At 36.4% G+C, this 12,226-nt stretch overlaps 1 protein-coding gene across 1 annotated transcript in view; it reads right to left on the reverse strand.

Moving 5' to 3' along the window:
- TDRD3 (tudor domain containing 3) overlaps positions 1-12,226 on the reverse strand; it is a 134,160-nt gene that overhangs the window by 105,615 nt on the left and 16,319 nt on the right. The window contains exon 3 of the mRNA XM_006776758.2: positions 10,274-10,339. Coding sequence (XP_006776821.2) covers positions 10,274-10,339 — 66 coding nt within the window. The remainder of the gene's footprint in view (positions 1-10,273; positions 10,340-12,226) is intronic.

A 12,226-nucleotide genomic window follows, 5' to 3' on the forward strand; every position in this document is an offset into this window, starting at 1 on the left:
ACTGTCCCAGCTCCCAGCGAAGCAAGCCAGGCGGCGGAGGCCGGAGCAAAACAAGCCGGGAGGCGGCGCAAAACAAGCTGGGCAGGATGGCAGAGGGAGGCGGAATCGAAACATGCCAGGCCTGGGGGCTGAGTTAGGGGGGGGCGAAACAAGATGGATTATCTCCCAGGGGTCCCAGACTGCAAGAGGGCACAGGCCGGGCTGAGGGACCCTCCTACCCCCCGAGTGCACAAATTTTTGTGCACCGGGCCTCTAGTCATTATATAAAATAACTGCCAGCCATTTCTTTTTATAATGTTATCAATTTCCTTTAGGAAAAAAAAAAATCTCAATCTATACCTAACAATGTAAGCATAATATTCTCCATTATCCCTAGAAACAGGGCCATATGCTGTATCCTATAATCAGCCAAAGAAGGATATTTGTACTTCAAATAGTGGCAAATGCTACATGTCAGGGTGTTTGGTTTTGTCTCACTTCAGAGAGGCAGCTTACCAGCATTTCACTGGTAATTGACATCATAAAGATGTTAATTGTTTTTAAGCTGAACTTCAGATTCAATGCAATTTCAATGAAAACTCCAACATATTTTAAGAAACTTCATCATTTGATTCTAAAATGTATATGAAGAGAATGGGGAGGGAATAGCTTGAATAGGAATAACATTTTTTACAACTACAAAATTAAAACATTTTGATAATCTTAACTACCACAAAAGATTTATATCACTGGGACCTAGCAGAGTACACTACTGAAGGTAATATAAACTGGTACAACCACTTGGAAAATAACCTGGCATAATCTTGTAAAGTTGAACACTGGCTTAACTCTAGCATATAATAATTCAATTCCTGGCTGTATTCCCCAGAGAAACTCTTACACACATGAATTAGGAAAACATACAAGTTTTCCCTAGAAGTAGTGCATCTAGTATAACAATTAAAGGAAAAGCATCTAAATATTCATCAACAGGAGAATGGATAAATAAGCTGAGGTATATTTTCACAATTTAATATTAATGAAAGAGGAAATGAATGAATAGCAGTTATATGTAACTTGGACACATGTTAGAGCCATAACACTGAGTGATAAAAGCAAGTTACAGTAGACAATCTTCTATCATTTTGTAAAGCTTAAAAACAAAACTGCATATTTTTAAAGAAAAATTATGTACATAACTAAAATATTTTTGAAAGTCAAGGAAAGCTAAGCTCCAAATTCACAACCATCATTTCTTAGTATGGCAAGATGAAGAGTTAGGACACATAAGTAGGCAAAAAAGGTATATGTTCTAGCTCTCATATTGGCTGAGGTTTCACAGGTACTCCATTCAACTTCAAAACATACTGTATGTTTGGCCCTGGCCAGTGTGGCTCAGCTGGTCGGAGCATCAGGTGGTGGGTTTGATTCCCAGTCAGGGAGCACACAGGAGGCAAACGATCATTGTTTCTCTCTCACACCAATGTCTGTCTGTCTGTCTGTCTGTCTCTCTCTCTCTCTCTCTCTCTCTCTCTCCCCTCAATAAAAACATGTCCTCAGGTGAAGATTTAAAAAAACAACAACAATATTTGCCTATATCAGATATTACATTCAAATAATTTACATGATATTTTGAAATTAAGACACTGGGCAGTTCAAAAAAATGTGAGAATTGGAGAACAGGTCTACAGCCTACACAGTAAGAAAAACACTCAAAATCAAATGGTGTGTTGGTAAAAAACAGTTCTGGGATGGGAAGCTGAGGGAAGAAACCCTAATTTGTAGTATTTGCCCGTTTCCATGGCTGATTTCAACTACCAGCTAGATATTACTAAACTCTAAATTGGGAAGAGCTGCTAAGGATCAACATCTAGAAGCTGAAAAGCTGGATCCACCACCCTGTATCATGGATCTCACTGGCCCTGGATGCTTACCCTGGAAACTCCATCCAGCTGCAGCTTACACTACTAGCAGAGAGAATTCCCCACAGTTCCGGCTTGTTCATGTGACCAGCCCAGGTGCAGCACAGGCACACCTGACTAGCAGAACTGAGTTACAGATATGCATGGGAAAGTATCTGGCATTTTCTTCTTTACCACCAAGGCTCTGAAAATGGGAAATTACCCTCAAACACAGGAAGAGAATTCAGGTTCTAGGAATTCTAAGTGTCCACTATGTTTATCTTCTGTGCATTGTTATCAGTCAAGAAGATTTTGTCAAGCTCTACTTTTCTATAGTTTATACAATAAATTGCTGGTTTCGGTTTTATATTTTCCAAATAGAATAATACCACATATGGTATGTTTGTGGATGTGTGTGGATGTGTGTGTGTGTGTGTGTGTGTGTACATACATACAGTTGACCCTTGAACCATGGCTTTACAGGTTCACCTATATGCAGGGTTTTTTCAATAAATACTATAAATGTATTTTATCTTCCTTATGATTTTTTAATAACATTTTATTTTCTCTAACTTACTTTATTATATGAATACAGTAAAAAAAGAATACAGTATATAACACATCTAGCTTATACAACGTGAGCTAACCGACTGTTTATGTTATCAGCAAGGCTTGTGGTCAACAGTCGGCTTCTAGCAGATAAGAATTTGGGGAGTCAAAATTGCTATATGCAGATTATTTTATTGTGCAGGGGGATGCTGACACCCCTAACCCCCACATTGTTCAAGGATCAACTGTTTATCTATACACACATACATACCTCCTAAGATTTTAAATATCCCTCAAATGGGGATCTGCCCAGTATTATCTCATTGAGAATTACATCAGCAAAATCCAGCCTAGCAGAAAAGTAACCTCCCCCACCTCACCAAGATGACAGCTGCCCCTACATTGCATGTAGTTGTGATGTTGCAGCTGTTTCTCTATATTGACTGCTGGTTTCTCAATCTCGTATCAGGCTATCTGCTCCAACAAGGCAGAGCTGTCCTGTTATCTCTGCATCCTTTGGACTTAGCCTAAATATATATTAAAAAGCTGCTCGGTAAAGTATTCCCTTGTGTTTTTAACTATAATTTATCAGCACTTAACAGATATGCCAAAAAGTATGGTGGGATCTTTACATAGTTATTTACTTCTAGTACTACAATGTTAATGTTAGGGTCATTTGTGTATCTTAAATGAGAAACTAGAGCAGAGGGTAAAATACTTTGCCAGAAGTCACTCAGCTAGTAAGAGGCAGAATTAGAATTCAAATTCTGTCCCACACTGAAGTCCATCGTCTTTCTATTACAAATCCTAAACCTATACTAATTTTTTGTGCATGCTAAAAGCAGATATAACTGCAAAGAGCAATGGGAAGATTAATTGTTAAAAATTAATTCTTCTCAAAAAAGGTCAAGTAAATTAGAAGAGAAGTGGCATTTGAGCTGGCTGAAGAATCAGCAGCAGCCTGCCTGGCACTGAGGGCAGACTTTCCATTCCCACGGAAATTATTAAGGTGCTACGGCAACAGAAGACTGGCTTTAGGAAGCTGCAGTTCCCTCGTCTCTAAAGTAAGAGTGGCAGTGATGATTTCACCTTCAGTGCTGTCCTGAAGACATAATTCATATAACTTACTTACCATTGGGCCTGGCACAGATGGACTCTCGATGAAGAGAAGGAGAAGAGTTTACTGAAAACCAGGGTTCTCCTAGATAAGTTAGGGGTTTTTACCAGAAATGGTCAAGAAGGGATACTGAAAGGAAAGGCTTTGGAAAAGTAGTCCCAAATCTCAATCTCACATTTTTCAAGTGATATTCATATACAGCAAGAAAAAAAGAAAAAATTAATAAACAGTGATAAAAGAAATTTCTGAATCAAAAATATGGTGATATATTTATCAAAAGATCTAAAAGTCTCTACACCTTAGGTAATTTTAAAACAGAATACCTAGTATATGTGGTAATTTAGAAATAGACAACACAATTATGGCCAGGTTTTCCCAAACTTGAAATACCCTGTAAAAAGCATCAATTTATACATCAAAATAACACCACAGCACATAATTTCTTTTCTCAGTCATTCAGAGTAACTACAGCCAATAAAATACCAGGAAAACACTGTGGGACTCCCAGTGAAAAGTAACACTTCTCCTAGTGTGTCCTTTGCTTATTTCCACATCCCTATCCAATATATATACTGTTTTGTGCAATTATCTTAAAGTCCACAGAACTCCTACTAATAATTACCAATAGGTACTTGTAAATAAAGCATAGTAATATCAGGCTCTCAGTAATCCACTGTTTCTGAAAAGTACAATTTTAATAACTCACTAAAAGGTCCACTGGTAAATTGTACTATTTAGCACAGAATACACAGATATGTGAAATGATGCTATTTGATTTAAATTAAAACATATTTTTCAATTATTTTTCTTTTTAAAAACATCTAATTTCGGGATTCCGGCCTGAGGCCAGCGCAGAAGTGAGGGGCAAGGCCAGGGTGAGAAAAAAAAATCCTAATTTCTAGACTGAGGGTATAAATTTTAAGGCAGTAATGCCATCTTGTGGTTGATGTCGGTAATGCCAAAGCTTTAAGAGGGTCACATCCAGAGGTCTTCAATCACAGTTTCACATTTAAAAAGGTATATACAACCTGTCAGTCCTAGAGCTTACATCAAAAAAATAAACACAAAATTGAAAGCTTTTCCTGTTACGGCTCCTCAGTGATGCATAAGGTCATCACATAGCTGGAATGGATAACAAAGTATTTTTACATTAAAATATTTTATAATTGATTTCTGCACCTTGGTTCAAAGATTAAAACTATGAAAATAACTACACCAAAATACTAATTTTAGAGAAGAATATGAAAAATATTAAAAAGTTTAAAAGGAATTCTATTTTTATTTCTCTTGTGTCATGATTTTTCCCCATGATTTTTAACTAACAAGTTACCTTGTTTCAGGACCTTATAGTATCTAAGAAATGTAAAGCCAGCCTTGAAAAACTCAGAAAAGATGCTTCCCCACCACACACCCCTCCACTCTCACCATCTTTATGGCCTAAACACCAAGCACACACTGCTATGGGAAAATCTCTTTGGCTCGGAAGCCTAGAGAAAATGTCATCTTCCCACCCTCACCACTTTTTAAATTTTTCTGAAAACTTTGCATCAAGGTTGTGGAGAAAATATAGAAACTGCAAAATAATGTTAAGAAGTGAATGAGAGGAAAGCGAAAAGAACCTGAGAAAAACTGTATTAATAATAAAGTTACTTGATCTTTTTACTATTCTACTTTCTCCCAAATTAGTTGGTGGTAATAGCAATTGTTAAGACCAATTTCAAACTCCAGATGACCATTCCCTTCTGAAGGCCCCAGGTTTGCCTTTGAATAGGAGAGATGTAAATTAAATGTGTCTAGGATTAACTGTTTTCTCCTAACCACAGACCTACAATCTTTTTTTCTTTTTTAAGATATATTTTTATTGATTTCAGAGAGACAAAGAGAGGAAGAGAGAATTGGAAACATCAGTGATGAGAGAGAATCACTGATCAGCTGCCTCCTGCATGGCCTCTACTAGGGATCAAGCCGGCAACCTGGGCACATGTCCTGACCAGGTATCAAAACATGACCCCTTGGTCATAAGTCGACTCTTAACTACTGAGCCTCAAGCCCTACAATCTTTCTTACCTCATTGCAGATCTATCTGCTTTCCATTCTTCCTTTCCATTCTTAAATTTCTAAATGCTGAAAATTGTGGCAACCACATTGTATTAATTATATTAAAAACAACACATACCATTTGAGCATTTATTTTTGGCTACTCAGGAGAAGAAGTCTGGAGACTCCTCTCTATACTCCTTTAATTTTCCTCCACGGAGAATTACTCTCGACCCTGGAGATTCTCCAGAACACTGCACTGACCCTGAGGCCTAACGAATAAGCTTCCAACAGGGTTGGCAGAAACATGCTAAGGCCCTTTCAAAGGGATCACATAGACTAATGGAGGTAGCTCCTAAGACAGCCTCTTCCTGTCTCTTGCTTCCTAAGTATTTGTTCTTAAATATTGGGGCAAATGTTCTCCAGTCCTCACCTTTTCCTCTAGTTTTCTCTCCCCTAAAAATGGTACTATCAGCTCAGCCAGAGTGGCTCAGTGATTAAGCATCAACCTATGAACCACGAGGTCAGGATTAAATAAATTCCTGATCAGGGTACATGCTTGGATTACAGGCTCAATCCCCAGTGTGGAGCATGCAGGAGGCAGCCAATCAATGATTCTCTCTCCTCACTGATGTTTCTATCTCTCACTCTCTCCCTTCTTCTCTGAAATCAATATACACTGAGTGGCCAGATTATTATGACCACCCCATCAGTACTTCGTTGGGCCACCTTTTGCCTTCAATACTGTGGCGATTTTTCTTGGCATTGACTCCACGAGATGTTGAAAGGTGATGTGAGGAATCTGACACCATGCCTGATGAATAGCACTGTCCAGTTCTGTGAGCTTTGATGGTTGTGGAACCAGCTGCCTGATGGCTCTTTTAACTTCGTCCCACAAATGCTCAATTGGATTGAGATCTGGTGATTGTGGGGGCCACCTTAGCAAGGACTATCACTGGCAGCTTGGAACTTCGTAGAAGAAGCAGAGTGGGGCTTTTGGCCTGCTTTTATTTTATCATACTCAGATGAACTTAAATCCAGCAATAGAGTTCTGCATTTGGGTGGGGGTCAACATCCAGTCAATAATTAAGCATCCATTTGCCTATTTCATTCACTGAATTCCTTGGATATCTATCAATAACAAGACACCCAACCAAGGTAATAAGGATTTATGCATTCTTAGATCTGCAGCACAAAAGTCTCACCCTAACCTGCTCATAATCCTCAATCCTTGCCATGTGCATTGCACATTTACTATGTCATTTTTCAGTGTCATAATGGGCCATAACATTTGAATGATAAGAAAACAAAAAATCTAACAAGATTAAGTAACTTGCCAGAAGTCACAAAAACTACTAAGCAGGAAAATCCGGATTTAAGTCCAGCCCAATGATGCCAAAACCTTCAACTTTCTGCTATACTACCAGTTCCTATCCTTTTATCCTCCCCCTCCACATATAATCTAAAACAAATCACAACAATGCCTCTTCTTCCTGAGACAACTAGTCTATCTCATATTTTAAGTTTTCTGTCTACATTAGTTTTTGGAAAGTTAATTTCCAGTATGATCTATCTGGAACATCACTAGGTAACCCAGCTCGTTCCTTCCTTTGTTCCTTCCTTCCTCTCTCTCTCTCTCTCTCTCTCTCTCTCTCATTTTCAATATAAAAACCTGACATGTTTAAGGAATAGGCATATTACTTATGCAAATACTGTGCTTATTAAATGTTGCCCTATATCTTATGCACAGACTAAAACAAATTTAATTTTTTAATTTAAAATTTATTTTAAACGAGAACTACAATATACATAATTTAGTGGCTGAAGACATGTCTTTATAATGACTCAATCACCATTAACTTGGCAAAATACTGGTTAATAAGCATTCCAATAAAGGTTCAAATAAAGTTAGCTTTTACTACATGTCTTATTTTACAAAGAAACATAAATAGTTCAATTCACATCAAAATATATTCTTTAAACATTTACTTTGGCCTCAAATAGTTATATTTTTATATAATATATGAGTTTTAACTAAAGGCAAATAAAATGAGCAATCTCTGTGAATTAGCTTCTACAATTTCTATTAAAATTGTTTTTTCAAATCATCTCCACTAATATTGCAAAGAGAAGTATATTTGGTGTTACAAGTAGATAGTGAAAGAAAAAATATAATCAAGAGGAAGAGCAGAAAGAGGTTATCCAACGCAATCTGTTTCATGTGAAAAGGGTTTATAACTTATCATTTTATGTAAAAAGCTAAAGTCACTTAGCTTAATATTTTAAAAGATAAAATTTGTCACAGAAAGTTCTACATTCAAAGGTGTTAAGTTGTTTTTTACTGTTATTAGCTAAATTCAAAGAAAGTTCTACAAAGACCACAAGTAAAACTTTTTCAGGGAAAAACTGTTCTGAGAAAGTGGAAGGTGCAGAGTGCAGTCTTATCTTCACGATCCCCAGGAGAATAGAGCAGCGGTGGGTTCTCAGAATCCCTAAAGACGCAGAAAGAGGAAATGGAAAACACAAAGACAGAAACCTCCCCTTTTTCCTGAATGTAGTAGTGCAGGGATCCGCAGACACTGCTTTGATATTAGTTACTTTTACTGGAAAGGGTTTTGCACTCATCACAGTTGTCCAAGATTGCCGACTAAGCTGGGGTTCCACAGGACAGCAGTTTTCTAACTATGCTTCCCATGCTAAGAAAAAAAACAGTCAACAGCCCATAGAAACTTGTTCAAAAACACAAATTCTCAGACTCTATCCAAGTTCAATTGATCAGAAAATGGGATGGAGTGGGATGGAGTGGGGTGGGCTGGCAGTCTGTATTTTAGCTGAGCTTCAGGGTGACCCCGGTGTACAATGAAGACTGAGAACTACTCCCACAACCAAAAAGGAAATGGAAGAGACTAGAGAAGACGCTGAGAACAATGAAGTTGAAGGAAAGCTTGAGACTGAATAAACAAAGGAACCAAGATAAATGGCTTCGGCAAAAAGAAAATTGTGGCAGGCAGTGATTTTACAATTCTTGAGGTATATGAAGAATTATTCCCAGATGTTCTCCATTTCCCCTGAGGTAGGACATGTGGACTTTAAGTTGCAGCATAAGAAATTTAGATTAAAATATAATCAAAGTTTGCTGACAGAGTGTTGTTAAACATTAAAATAAATTGCTAAAGAACTTCTAGAAACTCTTCTCTGAGTATCTGCCTCAAAAATTAGAGTAGATTAGAAACTCTTATGGTTCTAAACAAATACCACGGCTATTCAGCCATGAGAAAAGATGAAATACTGCCATTTGCAACCACATGGACAGACCTTGAGAATATTACGCTAAGCAAAATAAGTCAGTCAGAAACAGCTAAGAACCATAGGATTTAACTTACTTGTGAGATATAAAACTGAAACTCAGACACAGGTAAGCAGAGGGAAGAGGACTGGGAGGTAGTAAAGGGTAAAGAGGGCCAAATATATGGTGACAGAAAATTATTTGACTTTGGGTAGCAGGCACACAATGCAATATATAGATGAAACCTATATGATCTTATTAACCAACTAGAGGCCCAGTGCACGAAATTCTCTAGGCCTGGCTGGAGATCAGGGCCAATCGGGGCCTTCTGGCTGCTGGCCAGGGCCTCCCTTCGTTCCGTGCCGCCCCCTGGTAGTCAGCACACATCATAGCAAGTAATCGAACTTCTGGTCTCTCAGTCGAACTCCCAAGGGGACACTTTGCATATATAGATAAGATCACTTTAAACCTGTATGATCTTATTAACCAATAAATTTGATTAAAAATAAGAAATTTGGCCCAGAAAAAATAAATAAATACTACCTATTGCATAAGTGAACTGGTATTTAGGAATGTGACAAATATGTTGTTATATAGTAAACCTTTCAAATTATCTAAAATTTTAAATATCTATGTACAATAACTATTTTCAACATTTGAGTGTTTAAATAAGAATACATATTCAAACACAAAACATACACATTGAAAATATTTATTTAAGTTAAGGATAATGATGTTCCTTAATAGTTTGAAAAGTGATCAATAGCACATAGACCAATAGCATATGACCAAAAGCAAACAGAAAATTCATGAGTGACACAATTTATATGCATTTTCAAATAAAAAGAAGAAATTAAATAGAAATAAATGGGTAAGAAGTAAAAGACTAATTAGTTGGTATCTAAAAATTTTATCCTTGTATTTTAAAAAGATCACTGAAAAAAAGTTTAACACAAATATATATATTTACACATATGTAAAATGCAAAGTGATAGAAATAACCAAAGCATGGCTTTGCCAAATTACTCCTAATATTCTCTTACACTCATGTACTTTTATATTAATAACTTCATTAAATAAACGTAACAGGTAACTAAAATAAAAAGGTATGAAAGGGTTCTTTTCCTAAGCTCTGATAATATCTAGCAAATCTCATACACAAATGTGCCATAGTTATAATTCTTAAAACAAAAGGTTTTTTTTAATGTTTAAAAAGGTTAAAAGTGTAAGTCCTAATAATTCTTCATATGTTTAGGAAATCACCGTAATGATGACTCTGTGACCTGTTTGCCTCCAAAATATTTTGCAGTTGCAGTTTCTACTGATAAAACTTAACTATAGTAATTAGTGGACTTTCATAGTTATAGCAGTTTGCATAATGTAGGAAGTTAACGTTTTCTTTACCTTTTCTACCTTTCCACCATTGATGTCACTGGGGAGGAATTTCTTGCCAATTGTTCTCAAGTCTGTCTAAAATAAAAATATTATTATTAAAATATAATTATAAAGAAATGTAGATCTAAATATAGTCTCAATCACAAATAAAAGATGAAATTACTTAAAGTTTGTGGAGAAAATTTTAAATAAATGTCTTTTAGCTGGTTATGATTTCTACAACATGTAATCAATCTTTGCAAATAACACAGTTCCATATATATATGCTATTTAAAATGAACCAGTAGTTTGAACATTAATATATAGATAGCCTTAACTCTGGTCATATCTCTTTAGGTAAACTTTTAACTTACTAAATTCTATACTGAATTCTAAAACTTTATTTTATGTAAACTATACCCTTACTAAAAAATTAATGCCACAATCCAAAATGAAATGAATTCATAAAAAGTGTACATTCTTGACAATTAAATTTGATACAACCTTGATATCCAGATACATGAAAACACATTATTCTATAGGCTATAGCATCCATAACATCACAAAGCTATATAATATACAAATATGCCAGGGAACAATTTCACTGCAATAGCAAGGAGTTTATAGTAAGACTTCCCATAGTAAAGACGTATTTAATTTGGTTAAAAAAATTATAAAAACTGAAATTGGCAAACAAATAGCTAACTGCATGAAAATGCAGAAATACATATTACTCAGCAAACCTCAAAGCAAAACATAAAAAGTTATCACATTTCTGACATAAAAACAGAACTTCAACTACAGTCTACATAAAAAGCAGAACTTTTAAGGATTTTTGTCTACTTCAGGAAGTAGAAATGAAAGGAATAGTAAGAAATTTATTCAGGCCCAGCTGGTGTGGCTCAGTGGTTTAGCACGGACCCATGAACCAGGAGGTAACGGTTTGATTCCCAGTCGGGTCACATGCCCAGGTTGCAGGCTAGATCCCCAGTGTGGGACCTACAGGAGGCAGCCAATCCATGATTCTCTCTCATCCTTGATGTTTCTATCTCTCTCTCTCTCCCTTCCTCTCCCTCTGAAATCAATAAAAATATATATTAAAAAAAATTTTTGTTCAGAAGAAAACTATCAATACTCATGAATAAGGCCTTATTATTTAGGCTAAGATATTACCTTGATGATTGGGAGTTTCAGGTTAGATTAATAAATCTGCATTGTTTGCTCTTTCTTAAATTATAAAAATCAGTAGCTCTTCATTGCCTTAAGAGCAAAATGAAAGAAAATAGACTTAGAGTGTCTTTAACCACATAAATTATAATGGAAAAATTTGTTAAAGATAAGGAGAAAATACTAGGTGATTAAACTTACTATAATGAACCCTAGCCGGTTTGGTTCATTGGATAGAGCATCGGCCTGGACACTAAGGGGTCCAGGGTTCGATTCTGGTCAAGGGCACATGCACAGGATGTGGGCTTTTTCCCCAATAGGGGGCATGCAGGAGGCAGACAATCAATAATTCTCTCTCATCATTAATATTTCTCTCTCCCCCCCCCCGCTTCCTCTCTGAAATCAATAAAAGTATATTTTTTAAAAAGGTTTTTTCCTCCGTCATATGGTATGATAACTTAGGTTGTAGTGTGTGATTACATATTGCAGAGAAATTTATAAAGACTATTAATTCATTAAAATAATGGTCATTGTGCACTTCTCATATGCAAGAACAAAAGCCATCTTGACCTATTTCATTTAAAGTTTCACATCCAGTTATGAATAGTTCATTGCTATTTACCTAAGTATATCTACACTAATAAAAGAGAAACATGGTAATTGGCGTACGACTGCTACCCTTTTCATTGGCTAATCAGCGAGATATGCAAATTAACTGTCAGCCAAGATGGCGGCCGGCAGCCAGGCAGCTTGAAACTAACATGAGGCTTGCTTGCCTCAGTGACAGAGGACACCAACGTTCCCCACCGGCCGCTG

This window comes from Myotis davidii, unplaced genomic scaffold (genome assembly GCF_000327345.1).
Source record: "Myotis davidii unplaced genomic scaffold, ASM32734v1 scaffold488, whole genome shotgun sequence".
Classification (NCBI taxonomy): Eukaryota; Metazoa; Chordata; class Mammalia; order Chiroptera; family Vespertilionidae; genus Myotis; species Myotis davidii.